The sequence below is a fragment of the Scyliorhinus canicula genome, chromosome 16, assembly GCF_902713615.1.
Source record: "Scyliorhinus canicula chromosome 16, sScyCan1.1, whole genome shotgun sequence".
NCBI lineage: Eukaryota > Metazoa > Chordata > Chondrichthyes > Carcharhiniformes > Scyliorhinidae > Scyliorhinus > Scyliorhinus canicula.
This window is the reverse complement of record NC_052161.1, coordinates 144,474,672-144,498,558: the sequence shown is the minus strand read 5'-3', so window position 1 is coordinate 144,498,558 and position 23,887 is coordinate 144,474,672. Positions and strand designations below refer to the sequence as shown.

At 48.6% G+C, this 23,887-nt stretch overlaps 1 protein-coding gene across 2 annotated transcripts in view; it reads left to right on the top strand.

The window, feature by feature from the left end:
- vwa5b1 (von Willebrand factor A domain containing 5B1) overlaps window positions 1–23,887 on the top strand; it is a 218,079-nt gene that overhangs the window by 181,877 nt on the left and 12,315 nt on the right. For both annotated transcript variants that reach the window (XM_038773086.1, XM_038773085.1), the window contains 2 exons: window positions 6,172–6,246; window positions 20,731–20,791. In XM_038773086.1, the coding sequence (XP_038629014.1) occupies window positions 6,172–6,246; window positions 20,731–20,791 (136 nt within the window). The remainder of the gene's footprint in view (window positions 1–6,171; window positions 6,247–20,730; window positions 20,792–23,887) is intronic.

Sequence of the window (23,887 nt, the reverse complement as noted above, 5' to 3'; positions counted from 1 at the left end):
TCTGTTTCCCTGCCTACGTCCACAGCAGCTGGGGATCCTCATTCATGAGCGATGAGCTGCGCCAGTTCCTGCTCAACAGGGTCATTGCCTCGAGCAGGACGGCCAGCTGCAACCCCAGGGGCAACGGGCAGGTGGAACGGGAGAATGGGACGGTCTGGAGGGCCGTCCAGCTGGTCTTACGGTCCAGAAATCTCCCAGCCTCCCGCTGGCAGCAGGCCCTCCCCGGCGCACTTCACTCCATTCGGTCGCTCCTGTGCATCGTGACTAATGAAACTCCCCACGAACGTCTCTTTGCCTTCCCCAGGATGTCCATCTCTGGGGTTTCGCTCCCAACGTGGCTGGCAGCTCCAGGACCTGTTCTCCTCCGTAGACACGTTCGACTCCACAAGGCGGGCCCATTGGTTGAGAGGGTACAGCTACTGCACGCCAACCCGCAGTACGCCTACGTAGCGTACCCCGACAGTAGCCAAGACACAGTCCCCCTCAGGGACCTGGCACCAGCTGGTTCCCCAGACACCCCCCCCCCACCCCCGGACCCGGCGCCACCCTCCCTTCACCCGGTGTACCCCACCGCAGCCCCCACTCTGGGACAATCCGTCCTCCCCTTGCCCACACCCGGGGATGAAGAGGATTTCAACACGCTCCCGGAGTCAGCGAAGACCAAACCGCTGCCGGAGTCGCCACTAGCACTACGGCGCTTTCGACGACAGTTTAAGGCACCGGACCGCCTGAATTTGTAATATTATCTGTACTTTCAAAACACAATTTCCTGTATATAGTTCTCCACCACCCCCGTCGGACTCATTTTTTAAACAGGGGGTGAATGTGGTAGTCACCACTGATGTATATATTGTATACAGAGGATGTCGATATAGGTGCTTTACGGTAAGGCCCCTGTACTACAGGTACGGGGGAAGATCCCTGCCTGCTGGCTCCACCCAGTAGGCGGAGTATAACTATGTGTGCTCCCCGTACAGCAGCCATTTCGTCAGCTGTTGTCGGAGGCCACACATCTCAGTTTAATAAAACCTCGATTACATCCTACTCTCGTCTTGCACAATTAATAGTGCATCACTAACGTATACGCCATGTGCCTACTGCACATTTTAATCCAGCTGAGAATGGTTTGGCAGAGCGAGCTGTTCAAAGTCTGAAGGCAGGATTGAAGAGAATGGCAGGTGATATTCTGAGTACAAAACTCTTGAGTGCAAGATTTTTATTCCAGTGTCGTATCACATCGCAATACCGAACCCGGCTGTCTCCAGCAGAATTGTTGTTTGGTAGAAAGCTGAAGCCTCATCTGAATCAGCTTTATCCAGATCTCAGAGAAAAAGTGAGCAGGGGACAAGAGAAGCAGAAAGAGGGACACGACTATCCCGCCAAAGCGAGGCACTCAAACCGGAATATCAGGTTACCATTAGGAACTTTGGTAGTAACCAGAGGTGGCGACTGGGAATACTCTTGAACCAAAATGGTCCACTATCCCAGATCATGAGATTGCAACACGGAAGAGTTTTTCGCAGACAGCAAGACCATATTTATTTATGCTATGACTGAGAGTCGGGAAATGGTTCAGAGTCAGTGCCCGTTACAGATAACAGGGAGGGAGGTAATGCTGCTGTGGGTGTTCAGTAGTGAGGGAGGGAGGGAGGGAGGGAGGTAATGCTGCTGTGGGTGTTCAGTAGTGAGGGAGGGAGGTAATGCTGCTGTGGGTGTTCAGTAGTGAGGGAGGGAGGTAATGCTGCTGTGGGTGTTCAGTAGTGAGGGAGGGAGGTAATGCTGCTGTGGGTGTTCAGTAGTGAGGGAGGGAGGGAGGTAATGCTTCTGTGGGTGTTCAGTAGTGAGGGAGTGAGGGAGGGAGGTAATGCTGCTGTGGGTGTTCAGTAGTGAGGGAGGGAGGGAGGTAATGCTGCTGTGGGTGTTCAGTAGTGAGGGAGGGAGGGAGGGAGGGAGGTAATGCTGCTGTGGGTGTTCAGTAGTGAGGGAGGGAGGGAGGGAGGGAGGTAATGCTGCTGTGGGTGTTCAGTAGTGAGGGAGGGAGGGAGGGAGGGAGGTAATGCTGCTGTGGGTGTTCAGTAGTGAGGGAGGGAGGTAATGCTGATGTGGGTGTTCAGTAGTGAGGGAGGGAGGGAGGTAATGCTGCTGTGGGTGTTCAGTAGTGAGGGAGGGAGGGAGGTAATGCTGCTGTGGGTGTTCAGTAGGGAGGGAGGGAGGGAGGTAATGCTGCTGTGGGTGTTCAGTAGTGAGGGAGGGAGGGAGGTAATGCTGCTGTGGGTGTTCAGTAGTGAGGGAGGGAGGGAGGTAATGCTGCTGTGGGTGTTCAGTAGTGAGGGAGGGAGGGAGGGAGGTAATGCTGCTGTGGGTGTTCAGTAGGGAGGGAGGGAGGGAGGGAGGGAGGTAATGCTGCTGTGGGTGTTCAGTAGTGAGGGAGGGAGGGAGGGAGGGAGGTAATGCTGCTGTGGGTGTTCAGTAGTGAGGGAGGGAGGGAGGGAGGGAGGGAATGCTGCTGTGGGTGTTCAGCAGTGAGGGAGGGAGGGAGGGAGGTAATGCTGCTGTGGGTGTTCAGTAGTGAGGGAGGGAGGGAGGGAGGTAATGCTGCTGTGGGTGTTCAGTAGTGAGGGAGGGAGGGAGGTAATGCTGCTGTGGGTGTTCAGTAGTGAGGGAGGGAGGGAGGTAATGCTGCTGTGGGTGTTCAGTAGTGAGGGAGGGAGGGAGGTAATGCTGCTGTGGGTGTTCAGTAGTGAGGGAGGGAGGGAGGGAGGTAATGCTGCTGTGGGTGTTCAGTAGTGAGGGAGGGAGGGAGGGAGGTAATGCTGCTGTGGGTGTTCAGTAGTGAGGGAGGGAGGGAGGGAGGTAATGCTGCTGTGGGTGTTCAGTAGTGAGGGAGGGAGGGAGGGAGGTAATGCTGCTGTGGGTGTTCAGTAGTGAGGGAGGGAGGGAGGTAATGCTGCTGTGGGTGTTCAGTAGTGAGGGAGGGAGGGAGGTAATGCTGCTGTGGGTGTTCAGTAGTGAGGGAGGGAGGGAGGTAATGCTGCTGTGGGTGTTCAGTAGTGAGGGAGGGAGGGAGGTAATGCTGCTGTGGGTGTTCAGTAGTGAGGGAGGGAGGGAGGGAGGGAGGTAATGCTGCTGTGGGTGTTCAGTAGTGAGGGAGGGAGGGAGGGAGGTAATGCTGCTGGGGGTGTTCAGTAGTGAGGGAGGGAGGGAGGGAGGTAATGCTGCTGTGGGTGTTCAGTAGTGAGGGAGGGAGGGAGGTAATGCTGCTGTGGGTGTTCAGTAGTGAGGGAGGGAGGGAGGTAATGCTGCTGTGGGTGTTCAGTAGGAAATGGTTCCTGTGTTTCCAGGTTTGCCAGTTGACTCTGCTGGGGGAGTGGAAGAGGAATGTTCATGTTCAGATTCTCAATCTACCTCCTCACCTATGATTCCAGATCCATCATTCCCAGATTCAGCAATGGCATTGTATGGGTCGCAATACAATTGCAAAGATCCTGACAGAAGTTGGCAGAGTCAAGACATTATTTGTTGTATTTCTGTCCAGATGGGTGTTTGAAATTTAATGGGCGGGCGACGTGTTACTGAGTGTAATTTTGAGTATAGAGTGTTCTTATAAGTTCCTATGTAATTATTTTACCGGCGCCTGTTGAGGGTTCTGAGCATGTGCAAGTTTAGGTGGATTTTTTCAGTCTGTAAGAGGGTGACCTGTTTTACTAGAGCTCCTGCTTTCATAGTTATTACTGTTCTGTTGAATTGCTGGTTCAGTGGGCCAAACAGCTGGCTTGTAATGCAGAACAATGCCAGCAGCGCGGGTTCAATTCCCTTCCTGGCCTCCCTGAACAGGTGCCAGAATGTGGCGACTAGGGGCTTTTCGCAGTAACTGTATTGAAGCCTACTCATGACAATAAGCGATTTTCATTTCATAAGCGATTATTATTATTATTACTGTTATTGTCAAACTTTGTAATTTATTTGTAAAAGGACGTTCCTTCTTTGAAAAATCACATTTGGCTACCTCTTTTGCGGTTTCAAGTTACCACAATAAACATCAAGTAGCTTCGGGAAATTGAGAAGAATATTCAGTCATTTCCAGCAGTTTTGGCATTTGGTGGTTCAAATGTCTGACGTGTGTTTTGTAATGGAATGTTAGAACATTACAGAACATAACAGCACATTACAGACCCTTCGGCCCTCAATGTAATGGAATGTTAGAACATTACAGAACATAACAGCACATTACAGACCCTTCGGCCCTCAATGTAATGGAATGTTAGAACATTACAGAACATAACAGCACATTACAGACCCTTCGGCCCTCAATGTAATGGAATGTTAGAACATTACAGAACATAACAGCACATTACAGACCCTTCGGCCCTCAATGTAATGGAATGTTAGAACATTACAGAACATAACAGCACATTACAGACCCTTCGGCCCTCAATGTAATGGAATGTTAGAACATTACAGAACATAACAGCACATTACAGACCCTTCGGCCCTCAATGTAATGGAATGTTAGAACATTACAGAACATAACAGCACATTACAGACCCTTCGGCCCTCAATGTAATGGAATGTTAGAACATTACAGAACATAACAGCACATTACAGACCCTTCGGCCCTCAATGTAATGGAATGTTAGAACATTACAGAACATAACAGCACATTACAGACCCTTCGGCCCTCAATGTAATGGAATGTTAGAACATTACAGAACATAACAGCACATTACAGACCCTTCGGCCCTCAATGTAATGGAATGTTAGAACATTACAGAACATAACAGCACATTACAGACCCTTCGGCCCTCAATGTAATGGAATGTTAGAAATTATGTTGTTATGAATTAGAATGTAGAAGACACATATAAATAATATAATGTATTATTTTTTATGTTTTATTTTTTACATATATGGATGGGTCATTTAACCAACTGCGTCTGAATTCTCTCACAAAGCAGTAAATCACAGCTTTTTCTGTGGTATTTAAGGCAGTCACTTAACAAATTAAAACTGCTTTGGTTCCGGCTGTACAAAATGCATCAGTATATTTTGATGAAAGGCATCAGTTATCAGCAAATTATCTTAATTTCCATAGTAGTGCACTCAAACTAGAGAGCAAGGTAGTGATCTCAATAAGTAGTCACCATTGGCAGATTGCCAAATAAAATCACTTCCAAATCACCACATTAGCTTCTGGATGAATTGCAGATGTAACCTTGATGTTTTTTGGGTGTTTCCCTGGTGGAATACTGACCTTTTGTAACATTGACAGCTCTGGCTAATTCACAGCACCTCTCGATGGGGACAGTCAGAACCCTGGCATAAAATGTAATACTTAATACAATGAGCAACGAAAAACAAATCAGAAAGTTGAATAAAAAGCCTTGAAAATCCAATGGACAAGTTATTATATTTGTCGGTCCTGCTGTCTAATTTGTTGGAAATTCAAACAGGAAACTGGACAACAAATTTAAACAGCTTCTCTGGACTGTTTGTGTTCGAAACATGGGCTATATCCAATTTATGTTAATACTCGCAGCTTTAGGGTGACCTTCGATACACAGAGGGAAACTGCCCGCACATCACCATTTATTCAGCAATATCAGAGAAAGTAGCAGTGCTCCATCTGGTTCTCATGGCATCAAGTGGTTCAGGTGCTCTCTCCAGGTGCTCTCTCCAGGTGCTCTCTCCAGGTGCTCTCTCCAGGTGCTCTCTCCAGGTGCTCTCTCCAGGTGCTCTCTCCAGGTGCTCTCTCCAGGTGCTCTCTCCAGGTGCTCTCTCCAGGTGCTCTCTCCAGGTGCTCTCTCCAGGTGCTCTCTCCAGGTGCTCTCTCCAGGTGCTCTCTCCAGGTGCTCTCTCCAGGTGCTCTCTCCAGGTGCTCTCTCCAGGTGCTCTCTCCAGGTGCTCTCTCCAGGTGCTCTCTCCAGGTGCTCTCTCCAGGTGCTCTCTCCAGGTGCTCTCTCCAGCCAGACGTGGGCTGGATTGTCCACCCCATCGAGAACTTGGCTATTGCCGTTGAGTGGCAGAGAATTCAGTCCGTGGATTAAAGCTGGGAGAATTCTGGCTTCTGTAGCTTTTCACTGATTACATCCACTGATGTCAAGACCACACGTGTTTTCTGATTACCGTTTTTGAATATTTTCTCTTGTACTAAAATGTTTGTATATTTTTCAGCGATGGAGGATAATAATCAATCTCCCTGCAGCACCCCATCCTCATCAGGATGGGAGAGGTCCAACTTCACTGAAGGTAAAGATTTGTATATTCTTTATTGAATACATACTGACTATTTCTGTGTGATATTTCTTAGATTCTAATAATGGGTGGGATTCGCCATTTGCCGACGATGAAATTGCGATCGCCAATAGGCCGAAGAATCTGTTTTTATGCCGAAATCAGGGGCGGCGATGTTTTTCGAAGGCTCCACCCCCTCAAAAACAGTGTAATCGCTGAGTACGCTGCACGCCATTGGGACAGCCTCAGGACATCACCCGAGGTCCCCCCCCCCCCCCCCCCACCCGATGCTCCGCCCCAGATGGGCCGAGGTTCCGATGGCGTGGTGCGCGTGTCCTCACAGTTTTCGGGGACCTGGCATGCTGGCTGTGGTCTGTGTCTAGCACCGCCGCAGCCGTGGGGGGGGGGGGGGGGGGGGGGGGGAGCCATTCCGCGGGCCTGTGGGGATCCGGCGGGGGGACTGAACACCTCCTAGGGGGGGCTGCTTTTGCTAACACTGTTGGGGAGGTTTTAAACTAATGTGGCAGGGGGTTGGGAACTAGATTAGGAAGTTAGAGGTCAGTAAAGAGGCAGCAACTAAAGCCAGTAAGGTACTAGATAATAAACTCAATGTGACTAAGGGGCAGAGTCGACAGGGAAGAGATGATGATCGCAAAGGGACAGGTGGTCTGAGGTGCATTTTTTTTAATGCGAGAAGTGTAGCAGGTAAGGCAGATGAACTTAGGGCTTGGATCTGTACCTGGGAATATGATGCTATTGGTATTACTGAGACATGGTTGAGGGAAGGGCAAGACTGGCAACTGAATATCCCAGGGTATAGATGCTTCAGGACGGATAGAGAGGGAGGTAAAAGGGGTGGAGGAGTTGCATTGCTAGTCAGAGATGATATCACAGCTGTGATTAAGGAGGGCACGATGGAGGATTCGAGCACTGAGGCAATATGGGTAGAGCTAAGAAATAGGAAGGGTGCAGTAACATTGTTGGGACTTTACTATAGGCCTCCCAAAAGCGAGCGTGAAGTAGAGGTACAAATATGTAGACAGATTATAGAACAATCTAGGAGCAATAGGGCGGTTGTGATGGGAGATTTTAACTTCCCCAACATTGAATGGGATTCGTGTAGTGTTGGAGGCGTAGATGGAGCAGAGTTTGTAAGGAGCATCCAGGAGAGTTTTTTAGGGAAGGGGGCCATACTCGACCAGGTATTGGGGAATGATCCCGGCCAGGTCGTTGAAGTTTCAGTCGGTGATTACTTTGGGAATAGCAATCACAATTCAATAAGTTTTAGAATACTCATGGACAAGGACAAGAGTGGTCCTAAAGGAAGAGTACTAAATTGGGAAAAGGCAGAGTATAACAAAATTCGGCAGGAGCTAGGGAATGTGGATTGGGAGCAGCTGTTTAAGGGTAAATCCACATTTGAAATGTGGGAGTCTTTTAAGGAAAGGTTGATTAGAGTGCAGGACAGACATGTTCCTGTGAAAATGAAAGATAGAAATGGCAAGATTAGGGAACCATGGATGACGGGTGGAATTGTGAGACTAGCTAAAATGGAAAAGGAAGCATGCATAAGATTGAGGTGACTCAAAACTGATGAAGCTTTGGAGGAATATCGGGAAAGTAGGACAAATCTCAAGCGCGCAATAAAGAGGGCTAAAAGGGGTCATGAAATATCTTTGGCTAACAGGGTTAAGGAAAATCCCAAAGCCTTTTATTCGTATATAAGGAGCAAGAGGGTAACTAGAGAAAGGATTGGCCCACTCAAAGACAAAAGAGGGAATTTATTGCGTGGAGTCAGAGGAAATGGGTGAGATTGTTAATGAGCACTTTGCATCGGTATTCACCAAGGAGAGGGACATGTTGGATGTTGAGGCTAGGGATGGATGTTTAAATACTCTAGGTCATGTTGGCATAAGGAAGGGGGAAGTTTTGGGTATTCTAAAAGGCATTAAGGTGGACAAATCCCCAGGACCGGATGGGATCTATCCTAGGTTACTGAGGGAAGTGAGGGACGAAATAGCTGGAACCTTAACAGATATCTTTGCAGCATCCTTGAGCACGGGTGAGGTCCAGGAGGACTGGAGAATTGCTAATGTTGTCCCTTTGTTTAAGAAGGGTAGCAGGGATAATCCAGGGAATTATAGACCTGTGAGCTTGACGTCAGTGGTAGGCAAACTGTTGGAGAAGATACTGAGGGATAGGATCTATTCACATGTGGAAGAAATAGACTTATCAGTGATAGGCAGCATGGTTTTGTGCAGGGAAGGTCGTGTCTTACAAACCTAATAGAATTCTTTGAGGAAGTGGCAAAGTTAATTGATGAGGGAAGGGCTGTAGATGTCATATACATGGACTTCAGTAAGGCGTTAGATAAGGTTTCCCATGGCAGGTTGATGGAAAAAGTGAAGTTGTATGGGGTTCAGGGTGTACTAGCTAGATGGATAAAGAACTGGCTGGGCAACAGGAGACAGAGAGTAGTGGTGGAAGGGAGTGTCTCAAAATGGAGAAGGGTGACTAGTGGTGTTCCACAGGGATCCGTGCTCGGACCACTGTTGTTTGTGATCTACATAAATGACCTGGAGGAAGGTATAGGTGGTCTGATTAGCAAGTTTGCAGATGATACTAAGATTGGTGGAGTTGCTGATCACGAGGGGGACTGTCAGAGAATACAGCAAAATATAGATAGATTGGAGAGTTGGGCAGAGAAATGGCAGATGGAGTTCAATTCAGGCAAATGCGAGGTGATGCATTTTGGAAGATCAAATTCAAGAGCGGACTATACAGTCAATGGAAGAGACCTGGGGAAAATTGATGTACAGAGAGATCTGGGAGTTCAGCTCCATTGTACCCTGAAGGTGGCAACGCAGGTCGATAGAGTGGTCAAGAAGGCATACAGCATGCTTGCCTTCATCGGACAGGGTATTAAGTAGAAGAGTTGGCAGGTCATGTTACAGTTGTATAGGACTTTGGTTAGGCCACATTTGGAATACTGCGTGCAGTTCTGGTCGCCACATTACCAGAAGGATGTGGATGCCTTGGAGAGGGTGCAGAGGAGGTTCACCAGGATGTTGCCTGGTATGGAGGGTGCTAGCTATGAAGAAAGGTTGAGTAGATTAGGATTGTTTTCATTGGAAAGACGAAGGTTGAGGGGGGACCTGATTGAGGTCTACAAAATTATGAGAGGTATGGACAGGGTGGATAGCAACAAGCTTTTTCCAAGATTGGGGGTGTCAATTACAAGGGGTCATGATTTCAAGGTGAGAGGGGGAAAGTTTAAGGGAGATGCGCGTGGAAAGTTTTTTACACAGAGGGTGGTGGGTGCCTGGAATGCTTTACCAGCGGAGGTGGTAGAGATGGGCACAATAGCATAATTTAAGATGCACCTGGACAGATATATGAACGGGCGGGGAACAGAGGGAAGTAGACCTTGGAAAATAGGTGACATGTTTAGATAAAGGATCTGGACCGGCGCAGGCTGGGAGGGCCGAAGGGCCTGTTCCTGTGCTGTAGTTTTCTTTGTTCTTTGTTCTTGTTCAGAGGAGAGTGCCGAGGATGCCACCATCAGGCGTCATCCCCACTCTCCAACAGCACAGAGACACACACCTCGCTGGGCAAACATAGTGCTCAGGTTTCTAGGGCACAATGTGGTCAGCAGCACCCAGTTGCTGATGTCCATCAGGTGGAGAAAGGAACATCCTGAGGGGTCAGCAGTCAGGGGTCCAGCTGCGTCCCAGTCCTATGTCCAAACTGTGCCTCTAACTCTGGTGGGCATGTCCTGTTGGTGGGACAAGACTTACCCCCGGATGGTGATAGTGGTGTATGGGACATTATAAGATATGATGAGGTGAATTTAAATACATTGTCTGTGTAACAACTCTCCCAATGTTAACACATTTCCCCAGATGATGGTGAGGGGAGATTTTCAGGGGGGAGTGTGCAGGTTCGACCGTTGATGTTTCTGGTGCCCAATCTGATGTCCGATACTCCACTCAGTTTCATTCTTCCTGGAATGTATATCCCAGTTTGAAATAACTTAGAGACGGGTTAGAAGTTGGTTTTCCTTCCATAGACGGGATTCTCTGCTCCCCCCGGCCCCGTATCTCTCGGCCGCAGTGTTCGCTGGCGCGGAATTCTCTACTCCTGCCGTGTGTCAATGGGATTCCCATTGAAGTCCCCCCACACCGCCGGGAAACACTGATGGGCAGGGGGTGCACTGCCAGTGGGAATGACGAATTCTGGCCATAAAGTTTTGAGGTTTAGGGGGGATTTGAGGATAAACTTTTTTACCCAGAGGGTGGTGAGGGTCTGGAACACACGGCCTGGGAGGGTGGGAGAGGCGGGTTGCCTAAACATCCTTTAAAAAATACCTGGATGAGACTTGGCACATCTTAACATTCAAGTTCTGTCAAATGGGATTTGGTCAAGTGTTTTTCATGTGCCAGAACAGACTTGATGGGCCAAATGGCCTCTTCTGCACTGTATTATTCTGTGATTCTGTTAATTAAAGAGACCCCCACAAGAGACCTCCAAAAGACAGACCCCTGTGTAAAAGTTGGAGAGAAATCCAGACAGAGGCTGTGAAAAAGAAACATTGCTTTAACACTCACCTGGGCAATACACCTGCTGACTCGGGCGCAGGAAGCAGCACCTGTCAATTCCTGGAAAGAGTAAACCAGGCATCTGGGTTTAAACCCCCTCAGATCTGCAAGCCATTCATTCATTTCTCTGATATTGATTTTATTAGGCAGTGATTGTCAGCTTTCAAACACCTCCCCCGCCAGCTGTCAGCATTGTTCCACTCATCTCATGTCATGCTGAGTTGTCAGCTATGAAACTAACAAAAAGCACTTAACTCTCTTTGATGTGGTCCAGTAGCTGTCAATCAGAGCTTGATGTTTAAAAACATTGCGGTTAATTTCCAGGGGTCTCTCCTGGGGGTCTCTTTAATTAGGGGGTCTCTGGTGTGGGGGCAGTGGGGGGGGGGGTGTCTGATAGGGGTGAGGTAAGCAAGTCTTTCATTGTCGGGGGGGGGGGGGATTTCACCCACTGCTGGACTTTGGGGGCAACTCCCTTGAAGAGATTCCCTCTTGGCCCAGCCCAGCCTTAAAAAGTCGGTTATAGTAAATCTATTGGGCTGGATTCTCCGTTTCAGCGGCTAAGAGCTGGTGCCAGCGGAGCACATGTGGTCTTTTACAGTGTGAGACCCGCACCGATTCCGGGACCGGTGAGGGGCTAGCACCGGCGCCAAGTGAAACTCCCGCTTCCCGCCCCGAAATGGCTCGGGAATGGCCGGGTCCCAGGCCGCGCATGCGCACAATGGTGACCTGCAGTGGTTGTGCCGTACAGCATGGTGCTGGCCATGCACGGACCCAACACTGACCATGGTGCTGGCCAAGCACGGACCCAACACTGACCATGGTGCTGGCCAAGCACGGACCCAACACTGACCATGGTGCTGGCCAAGCACGGACCCAACACTGACCATCTGTGACCCCACAGCCCACCTTTGGCCACCCCCTGGCCACCACCCAGCAGACCCCCAGCCCTGATAGAAGCCCCTCTAGCCACACGGCCAACTGTGGCAGCGCTGGACAGTCCACAGCAAGGTTTGTGTGACCATATGTGATCTGCACATCCTGGAACTCAGCCCATTGGGGGGAGGAGCATCGTGGGTGGGCCGGCCGATGAAGTGCCAACATTGTTGGAAAGGTGCGCACCACAATGCTGCCAGTTTGGAGGGGGCGGAGCCTAGCTAACCAGCATCAAATGTGTGCCGGCCCCGATTTCAGCGTCAGAGTCCAATCGCTGAACATGTTTCAGCGTCGGGCAACAAAGAGTCCCACCCATTAAATTGGCAATAAACTCAGTTACATAAATTGAAACTCTTTTTTTAAATTGCATTTCCTTCTCCCCCACCCCCTATAAACTCAGATAAGATATTTCTTAAAATTGGAAGATTGAGCCACACGGTGACACAGTGGTTAGCATTGCTGCCTCACAACGCTGAGGACCTGGGATCGATCCCGGCTCTGGGTCACTGTCCATGTGGAATTTGCATATTCTCCCCGTGTCAGTGTGGGTTTCACCCCCACAACCCAAAGATGTGCAGAGTAGATGGATTGGTCACGCTAAATTGCCCCTCAATTGGGAAAAATAATTGGGTAATCTAAATTAATAAAAAAGATTCGACATTTGATATGAGTATTGCTGAGAAGAATCCTGTAAGGCTGGACATTTCTCCAGCCTTCCACTTATTCATCCCTTAAAATCTCCTGCTGTCCTGTGGCTGCAGTTCATCACAGGCACCTTAAGCATCTTCAGAGTAGCCACTTTGGTTAAGAACACTCTTAACTTGAGTGCTTGTCCTTAAACCTAAAAGCTAAACTGCTTGAACCCAGGAACCTACCAACCGGATAATTAACTTATTGAAGGCCCCTTTTCCTATTGTTTATCTCCATGGCAACTTGGTTATATGATCAGTAACTACACGTCAGTAGCTTTTTTTTTAATATGAGCAATCAGATAATGGAGAAATCTAGTTCTTAAATTTCACAGAACATAGAACTTAGAACAGTACAGCACAGAACAGGCCCTTCGGCCCTCGATGTGCCGAGCCTTGTCCGAAACCAAGATCAAGCTATCCCACTCCCTGTCATTCTGGTGTGCTCCATGTGCCTATCTAATAACCGCTTGAAAGTTCCTAAATTGTCCGACTCCACTATCACAGCAGGCAGTCCATTCCACACCCTAACCACTCTCTGAGTAAAGAACCTACCTCAGATATCCCTCCTATATCTCCCACCCTGAATCTTATAGTTATGCCCCCTTGTAACAGCTACATCCACCCGAGGAAATAGTCTCTGAACGTCCACTCTATCTATCCCCCTCATCATCTTATAAACCTCTATTAAGTCGCCTCTCATCCTCCTCCGCTCCAAAGAGAAACGCCCTAGCTCCCTCAACCTTTCCTCATAAGACCTACACTCCAAACAAGGCAGCATCCTGGTAAATCTCCTTTGCACCCTTTCCAATACTTCCACATCCTTCCTATAGTGAGGTGACCAGAACTGCACACAATACTCCAAATGTGGTCTCACCAGGGTCATGTACAGTTGCAGCATAACCCCGCGGCTCTTAAACTCAAGCCCCCCGTTAATAAACGCTAACACACCATAAGCCTTCTTCACGGCTCTATCCACTTGAGTGGCAACCTTCAGAGATCTGTGGACATGAACCCCAAGATCTCTCTGTTCCTCCACATTATTCAGAACCCTGCCGTTGACCCTGTAATCCACATTCAGATTTTTTATACCAAAATGAATCACCTCGCACTTATCAGGGTTAAACTCCATCTGCCATTTTTCGGCCCAACTCTGCATCCTATCAATGTCTCTTTGCAGCCTACAACAGCCCTCCACCTCATCCACTACTCCACCAATCTTGGTGTCATCAGCAAATTTACTGACCCACCCTTCAGCCCCCTCCTCCAAGTCATTGATAAAAATCACAAATCGCGGAGGACCCAGCACTGATCCCTGTGGTACACCGCTGGTAGCTGGTCTCCAGTCTGAAAATTTTCCATCCACCACCACCCTCTGTCTTCTATGTGATAGCCAGTTACTTATCCAATTGGCCAAATTTCCCTCTATCCCACACCTCCTTACTTTCTTCACAAGCCGACCATGGGGAACCTTATCAAACGCCTTACTAAAATCCATGTATCTGACATCAACTGCTCTACCTTCATCTGCACACTTAGTTACCTCCTCAAAGAATTCAATCAAACTTGTGAGGCAAGACTTACCCTTCACGATTACGTGTTGACTATTTGGATTAACCTGCATCTTTCCAAATAGTCATAAATCCTATCCTTCAGAACCTTTTCCATTAGCTTACCGACCATCGAAGTAAGACTAACTGGCCTATAATTACCAGGGTCATTCCTATTCCCTTTCTTGAACAGAGGAACAACATTCGCCACTCTCCAGTCCTCTGGCACTATCCCCGTGGACAGTGAGGACCCAAAGATCAAAGCCAAAGGCTCTGCAATCTCATCTCTTGCCTCCCACAGAATCCTTGGATATATCCCATCTGGCCCAGGGGACTTGTCAACCCTCAGGTTTTTCAAAATTGCTGATACATCCTTCCTCAGAACAACTACCTCCTCCAGCCTACCCGCCTGTATCACCATCTCATCCTCAAAAACATGGCCCCTCTCCTTGGTGAACACTGAAGAAAAGTATTCATTTAATGCCTCTCCTATGTCTATGTCTATTTAGCACACTGGGCTAAATCGCTGGCTTTTAAAGCAGACCAAGCAGGCCAGCAGCACGGTTTGATTCCCATACCAGCCTCCCTGAACAGGCGCTGGAATGTGGCGACTAGGGGCTTTTCACAGTAACTTAATTGAAGCCTACTCATGACAATAACCAATTTTCTGTTTCATTTCTTCTGATTCCATGCACAAGTTCCCACTACTGTCCTTGACCGGCCCTAACCTCACCTTGGTCATTCTTTTATTTTTCACATAAGAATAAAAAGCCTTGGGGTTTTCCTTGATCCGACCCGCCAAGGACTTCTCATGCTCCCTCCTAGCACTCCTAAGCCCTTTTATTTAGCTCATTCCTTGCTACCTTGTAACCCTCAAGCGACCCAAATGAACCTTGTTTCCCATCCTTACATACTCTTCCTTTTTCCTCTTGACAAGACATTCAACCTCTTTTGTGAACCATGGTTCCCTCACACGGCCAGTTCCTCCCTGCCTGACAGGGACATACCTATCAAGGACACGCAGTATTTGTTCCTTGAACAAGCTCCACTTTTCATTTGTGCCTTTCCCTGATAGTTTCTGTTCCCATCTTATTTCATATTCTGATCTCTAACGAATGTTGCCATGTGGAAGTTTCATTTGAACCAATGTTTGGAAAAGCAGAGCAACATGGGTCTGAATCTCTAATTGACAATATCTTCTCTTATAACACGGCTGATGGTAAATGCTGTTCTGCCCAAACCCCAAAGGGAAATTTGAAATAGCTGCCAATACGGATTTTGGATTTTATGAACATAGAAGATAGAACATTACAGCGCAGTACAGGCCCTTCGGCCCTCAATGTTGTTCCGACCTGTGAAACCAATCTAAAGCCCATCTACACTATTCGTTTATCATCCATATGTCTATCCAATGACCATTTAAATGCCCTTAATGTTGGCAAGTCCACTACTGTTGCAGGCAGGGCATTCCACGCCCTTACTACTCTCTGAGTAAAGAACCATAATGAGGAGTGTTCTCAAATCAGGAAAAGTCCATCTTCAACCGATTGAGATGATTTTATATTAAACATTTTTAGAAAATAAAGAAAGTAAAAAAACCTTAACAGAAGAATGTCTTCACGCAGTTGATGGTACTTTAAAACAACTCTACAAAATCTTAAACTATACTCCAAGCTAACCTTTCATTTTCTGCTTGGCTAGAATCCTTATAAATTTTTTAATCTATAGAATCCCAGTAATTATTCCACGTGGTGCTCTTTTGTTCAGCCTCTTCTCTGAGGCTGACAGCAACTTTTCCAGGCCAGGCTTGTCCATACTGTTTTCTGGCAGATTCAGGTAACTACCCCCTCACACGGACTTCAGTCTTTCCCTCAATGTTTACCTTCCCTCTGTTGACCTCTTTATCCTCTATTGCTTCATCCAGTCTCTCAGAAGTATTCTTCACAGACCTGATATAATTTATTTCTTTAGTGAAGCTCTTATATTTCAAAAGGTTAACTCTGCCTACCTTTGCCTCAGGTCGTTAAAATTTTTGCAACCTGTGTACATCTCCTTTGAACTAAAACTACATTTCAAAACTACACTTAGGATCATAGAATCATAGAATTTACTGTGCAGAAGGAGGCCATTCGGCCTATCGAATCTGCACTGGCCCTTCGCCAGAAAGAGCACCCCACTTAAGCCCACGCCTCCACCCTATCCCCATAGCCCAGTAACTGCAGCTAACCTTTTTAGACACTAAGGGACAATTTAGCATGGCCAATCCACCTAACCTTCACATCTTTGGACTGTGGGAGGAAACCGGAGCACCCGGAGGAAACCCACGTAGACATAGAACATAGAACATACAGTGCAGAAAGAGGCCATTCGACACATCGAATCTGCACCGACCCACTTAAGCCCTCACTTCCTAGTGCAGATAGAGGGCAGATAACACAAGAGAAAAACGATATGTACAGATGTCAAAAAGATGAGATAATAAGGTAATGCAAACATTCAGTCTATAAATTTAGTGTCTGTGGCGGGCGACGAATTCTGGTTGACCACCTCAAGGGTGGGTCAGGGGCCGCCTGCACTTGGATGGGCGGGACTGCCTCTAAAGCGGTGGTTGTAGAGGTCGGTAGAATATCTGGTAGATCGGTGGCCTCGTGGGAAGCAGTCCGGAGTAAGCAGTGTGTGAGGCGGGACAGCACGGGCGGGTGGCGGGAGTGGAAGTCTGCGCAGTGCCCGCCTGTTGTGTCAGAGGAAGGAGCCATCATGCCATGTGAACGAGGAACGATCTCGGGGCCACTTCCTTGACCACCACAGCCGTGGCGGACCAGCCACCGTCAGGCAGCTGAACACGAACTCGGTGAGCAGGGACCAGCTCGGGGAGATCTGTGGCATGGGTGTCGTTTGCCGATTTGTATTGGGCCCGAGACTGCTGCATCCTCTGTATGACCGGGAAGTTGTCAAGGTCCGGAATGTGGATAGCCGGAACCATTGTTCGCAGTGTGCGGTTCATGAGGAGCTGCGCTGGGGACAGCCCAGTGGACAGAGAGGCCGCTCTATAGGCCAACAGCGCCAGATTGAAATCGGAGCCCGAGTCAGCAGCCTTACACAATAATCTTTTTACGATGTGGACCTCTTTTTCGGCCTTCCCATTCGGCTGGGGGTAGTGGGGGCTGGATGTGACCGGCCGAAAGTTGTACAGTGGGGCAAAATCTGACCACCTGGGTGAAGAAACAGGGGCCGTTGTCACTCATCACCATGAGTGGGATCCCATGTCAGGTAAAAGTTTCCTTGCATGTCTTGATCACCGCCGCCGACGTGAGGTCAGACAGTCTGACCACTTCGGGGTAATTGGAGAAGTAGTCCACTTGGAAGACATAGTCATGCCCCTTGGCATGGAACAGGTCAACACTGACTTTGGACCATGGGGAGGTCACCATCTCATGTTGCTGTAGTGTTTCTTTAGGCTGGGCCGGCTAGAAGTTTTGACACGTCGGGCAATTGAGGACCGTGTTGGTGACACCTTGGCTGATGCCCGGCCAGTAGACTGCCTCTCGGGCTCGACGGCGACATTTTTCGACCCCCAGGTGACCCTCGTGGATTTGGCCGAGAACCAAATCTCACATGCTCTGTGGGACCACAATTCTGTCAAGCTTCATGAGGATGACGTCTACCACCGTCAGATCATCCTTGACATTGTAAAACTGGGGACACTGCCCCTTTTGCCAACCGTTCGTGAGGTGCTGCATCACCCGCTGGAGCAGAGGATCTCTGGCCGTCTCCTCACGAATTTGAACGACCCTCTCATCAGTGGCCGGAAAATTGGAGGCACAGAATTGCATCTGTGCGTCTATCTGACAGACAATATCAGTCTGCTCACACGGTGTGGTGACAGATCTGGAGAGTGCATCGGCAACAGTGAGCTTTTTGCCCGGGGTATAAACCAGGTCAAAATCTTTCATAGAATTTACAGTGCAGAAGGAGGCCATTCGGCCCATCGAGTCTGCACCAGCTCTTGGAAAGAGCGCCCTACCCAAGCCCACACCCCCACACTATCCCCATAACCCAGTAACGCCACCCAACACTAAGGGCAATTTTGGATACTAAGGGCAATTTAGAATGGCTAATCCACCTAACCTGCACATCTTTGGACTGTGGGAGGAAACCGGAGCACCCGGAGGAAACCCACGCAGACACGGGGAGAACGTGCAGACTCCGCACAGACAGTGACCCAGTGTGGAATCGAACCTGGGACCCTGGCGCTGTGAAGCAATTGTGCTAACCACTATGCTACCGTGCTACGAAATCATAGCGACATAACTTGAGGAGGATGCGTTGAGGAGGAACCGTGGCGTCATGTCATTGAGGTCTTTTTGGATGATGTGAACCAATGGCCTGTGGTCCGTCTCAACCGTGAATTTGGGGAGGCCATACACAGAATCATGGAACTTGTCGATCCCTGTGAGGAGGCCCAGGCATTCCTTCTCATTCTGAGCGTATCGTTGCTCAGTGGGCGTCATGGCTCTAGGGGCATATGCAACTGGGGCCCAGGAGGAGGAGTCATCCCGTTGGAGGAGCACTGCCCCAATACCGTCCTGGCTCGCGTCAGTGGATATTTTTGTTTCCTAGGCGGGGTCGCAAACGCCAGCACCGGGGCCTTGGTGAGTTTCGCCCTCAGCTCACGCCACTCTCGCTCATGAGCGGGCAGCCACTGGACATCCGTCGTTTTTCTAACAAGATGGCGGAGGGCTGTGGTGTGTGATGCCAGGTTGGAGATGATTTCTAATTGACCGAATGAGCATTTGGCCCTGTTGAGTCGGAGGCCATGCTCGTGGATCCTGTGGAACACCCGCATGAGGCGATTGATGTGTCCTTGAGGAGTTGTGGACCAGATTATGACATTGTCGACGTACACTCGCATGCCCTCCACATTTGTTCCATTATGCGGTGAAATACCTCTGAGGCAGAGATGATGCCAAAGGGCATCCGGTTGTAGCAGTAGCAACCGAACGGGGTATTGAACGTGCACAGCTTTCGACTGGATGCGTCCAGCTGTATTTGCCAGAACCCCTTGGAGGCGTCCAGCTTCGTGAAGAATTTGGCATGAACCATCTCGCTGGTTAATTCTTCTTGTTTTGGTATCGGGTAGTGTTCCCTCATGATGTTGCGATTTAAATCTTTGGGGTCGATACAGATTCGAAGTTCCCCTGATGGCTTCTTGACGCAAACCATGGAGCTAACCCAGTCTGTGGGTTCCGTGACCTTTGAAATGACGCCCCTGGTCCTGGAGTGCTTGCAGCTGCTGCTTGAGGCGGTCCTTGAGGGGTGCCGGCACCCGACGGGGTGCGTGAACCACAGGGGTGGCATTTGGGTTCAGTAGGATTTTGTATCAGTATGGGAGTGTGCCCATACCTTCGAACACGCGATGGTATTGCGCTATGACGTCATTGAGTTGAGCCTGGAAGTTATCATTAGGCGAGGCTGTTGCCTGTGTGGATGACATGGTGTGAACCCGCTGCACCAGGTTCAGGAGTTTGCAGGCCCGAGCACTGAGCAGGGAAGCTCTGTCAGGCCCGAGCACCGAGCAGGGAAGCTCTGTCAGGCCCGAGCACCGAGCAGGGAAGCTCTGTCAGGCCCGAGCACCGAACAGGGAAGCTCTGTCAGGCCCGAGCACTGAGCAGGGAAGCTCTGTCAGGCCCGAGCACCGAGCAGGGAAGCTCTGTCAGGCCCGAGCAGGGAAGCTCTGTCAGGCCCGAGCAGGGAAGCTCTGTCAGGCCCGAGCAGGGAAGCTCTGTCAGGCCCGAGCACCGAGCAGGGAAGCTCTGTCAGGACCGAGCACCGAGCAGGGAAGCTCTGTCAGGCCCGAGCAGGGAAGCTCTGTCAGGCCCGAGCAGGGAAGCTCTGTCAGGCCCGAGCACCGAGCAGGGAAGCTCTGTCAGGCCCGAGCACCGAGCAGGGAAGCTCTGTCAGGCCCGAGCAGGGAAGCTCTGTCAGGCCCAGGCACCGAGCAGGGAAGCTCTGTCAGGCCCGAGCACCGAGCAGGGAAGCTCTGTCAGGCCCGAGCAGGGAAGCTCTGTCAGGCCCAGGCACCGAGCAGGGAAGCTCTGTCAGGCCCGAGCACCGAGCAGGGAAGCTCTGTCAGGCCCGAGCAGGGATGGTCTGTCAGGCCCGAGCAGGGAAGCTCTGTCAGGCCCGAGCACCGAGCAGGGAAGCTCTGTCAGGCCCGAGCAGGGATGGTCTGTCAGGCCCGAGCAGGGAAGCTCTGTCAGGCCCGAGCACCGAGCAGGGAAGCTCTGTCAGGCCCGAGCACGGAGCAGGGAAGCTCTGTCAGGCCCGGGCACCGAGCAGGGAAGCTCTGTCAGTTCCTATGATTTCAAATCGCAGCGTCACTTTCAATTGTGACCTATTGGTCACCGCAAGCTGGCATGAGCCACTGGCAGCAATGGCATTGCCATTGTAGTTGCACCCCACCAGCCTGTTTTCCAACACATGAGAAAAATAACAGTGAAATTATCAAAGAAAAATATCATAATTCCCTATTTTCCTGAATCTTCTGTGTTAGAATAACTCTGTCTATTCCCAGGAGAAACTGCTTTTCATCTTGCCTGCACTCTGAAACGCACAGTATCTAATATATATAAATATATATATGCAGACTCCTGGAAAAGGAAAATATTTTGTCACTTAACAAATGTGTTACCTTGAGATATTTCTGATTATATTATCTCCATTTTTCAGCATCACTGAAAAGTCCTTCAATTTCTTCACAGCGATCTACTGAAAGCCTGTTTACTGCCAGGTAACTAAAATGTGATGTTAGTGCCACTCATTCTAACCCATCACCTTGTTCTCTGTCCTCCATCTGTTTTGTGCTATCAGCTGAGGTCTGTTGGTGCGAGAAAATAGAATAATGTCCAGTTGTGTCTGTCATTTCCAGTTCAGATACAACTGCAGCAGGAGGATGTTTCCACTTCACCCTGCCCAATCTCTGACTGCTTCAATAGGGACAGATTTAACTGTTGTGGGGATGGGAGTTGGGGCAGATGGGGGGAATGGAACTGGGTGACATGTTCTTTCGAAGGAGCGATGGGCTGAATGGCCCCTTCTGCACTGTGGAGATTCCCTGATTCTAGATACTGACCTTGCCCCTGATCCCAGATGTAAAAATCAGCCTGTTACTTACGGATTCCTGATCTCGCATTGGCAGCACAGACTCAATAAAAATGTTCCATTTTAACAAATATAATACACAATATCAAAACATAATGCAATATTAGAAAAACATAACCAACTATACGGGGAGGCGGTGGTGGTGATATTGTCACTGGACGAGTAAACCAGAAACCCAGGGTAACGCTGTGGGGACCCGGGGTCAAATCCCGCCCGGGCAGATGGTGAAATTTGAATTCAATAAAAGAAATTTGGAATTAAAAGGCTAATGATGACCAGGAAACTATTGTCGATTGTCGTAAAAACCCACCCGATTCACTAATGTCCTTCAGGGAAGGAAATCTTCCGAACTTACCTGGTCTGGCCTACACGTGACTCTAGACCCACAGAGATGTGGTTGGCATCTGAACTGCCCCCTCAAGGATAATTAGGGATGGGCAATAAAAGCTGGCACAGCCAATGACACCCACATCCCATGAAAGAATAAAAAAAGTAGAAAATCCCATCCAAGAAAGAAGGATCCTTTCCCCCCAAGAGAACTAACTCTGCCTCCCTCCAACAGCTGATGGTCATTAATTCTTTAAAGTGTGAAATGAATGGCTGCCACCTCAGGTGAGAACCCCTCAACCCACCCCCTGATGGTGCACTTGACCCTCTCCAGATGGAAAAGTTCCATGAGGTGACTCAACCAGACCAAGGCACTGGGGGAGCAGAAGATCTCCATCCCAGCAGAACTCGTCTCTGGGCTATTAACGAGGCAAAGGAGAGAACATCTGCCTTCACCCCAATCTGCAACCAGGCGAGACGGATACCCCGAAAATGGCCACCAAAGGGGAAGGCTCCAGATTGAGAATTGCTGACATGATGTTAAAGAAGGAGACCCAAAATTGTGGGACGCAACCAAGACATGTGGGTGTGATTAGCAGGCCCCAGGGACCACACTCACCTGTCCTCTACGCCCGAATAGAAACCACTCATCATAGCTTTAGTTAGCTGAATTAGATTGAGTCGTTCACAGGAGGACATTGAGTTCACCCTGTGAAGGGCTTCATCACACGTCCCCATCTAAAATAGGCTCCAGTTCTCTCTCCCATTTTACTTGCGCCTCATCCAGCGGGACTACCTCCGTTGACAAGATTTGCCCATAAATGGTGGAAGTGCTCCCCCAACAGACCGTGCAAATGAGAGGATCCTTCTCAACAAGGAGGGTGGTGGAGCCAAGTTGAATGTAGGAAAAGTCTTCTGAACAAATTCACGTACTTGGACGTAACGGAATAAGTTTGCCCCTGAAAGTTGAAACTTCGCCAAAAGTTCCTCCAAACAAACAAACCATCCCTCCACAAATAGATCTTCAAAATTCTCCAGCCCCTTCCTCCCCCATGACCGAACTTCACATTGCAAATAGGCGGTCACCACAGATAGGAGTCAGCAATGACTTGGAGCCCAACATTGCAGTGTTAATGTGACAATAAAGATGATTATTGTTATTAAATCTATAATTCTGCCTAAATTTCCTCCATATTCAAAGAGTGGACATCACCGGGTCCGGAGAGAAAGTCACCGGGGAGAAGGGAAGCAGGGATGTTGCTAAAGCTCTTGGATTAGACACCCTACAGGAGCTGGTCTCCATCTGTCCCCACAAGGGGCCCAGCCCCTCAAACCATCCAAATACCTTCCTGATGTTGGCCGCCCAATAATAAACAAGCAGATTGGATAACACCAGACCCCCCCTTACTGTAGGTCTCTTTGGAGGAAGGCCCTGCAGACTCTAGGGGTTTTACACATCCAAATAAAAGAGGCCATTAACTTATTAATCTTAGCAAAAAAGGATTTGGGGAGAAAAATAACTGAGGCATGAAAAATAAAAAAACTCGGGGAAATGTTCATTTTTATAGTCTGGATTAAGTCTGCCAATGACTGAGGTCGACCTCACACTGCTCACCAGGATAGTGCATAGTGTACTTCACTCCAGGGGAGGATCTACTATGTAACTAATGAAGCTGAACCTTCAGGGCCCCTAATCCCGGAGGGGCCCCAGAAGTGACTTTAGTCCACATTGCTTGGTCTACTGTATGAGAAGGGGTTTTAAAAAAATAATAATATTAATAATATAGAGTAATTCAATACAAAATAATAGTTAAAATAAAAATTAAAAGGTTATTAATGAAAAACATTCAAATTAAGGACGTTTCATTCTAAATATATTTAATATAAAATAATTATAAATAATTTAAAGCACTATTAACATTTATGACAGAAATACAAACAGTAGATGACGTGTCGTTACAAAAAAGGGGAGCCGTTGAAAATGCAATCACAATGCGAACGTGAGTTTTCAACGTGATAGCGATCTAGACAAGAATTTTTTTCAATAAAGTGTTCATAAGGATACAATATTTTAATTACCCCTACTCAAAAATAAATGTTATATTTAGAAAAGTAAGGTAAGTAATAAAGGTAAAATAGTGTTAGATTAGCCTAAGCCTATTGTTTTTATGAAGAGGTGGACGGAAGGTAGGCTATGACCGAATAGCCTAGGCTAATACTTTATTACAAGTATTTATGAAAAAGTAATAAAAGGGTGAATTTGTGTTAAATTACAGGTGTTTATAATGAAAAGTGTTCAAATAATGGTAAAATTGTGTTACATTACCTTAGCCTATGAGTTTTGGTGGCCTAGTCGTGCCTGACTTAGTCTAGCCAGCGTAGGCTAGCTTGAACATAG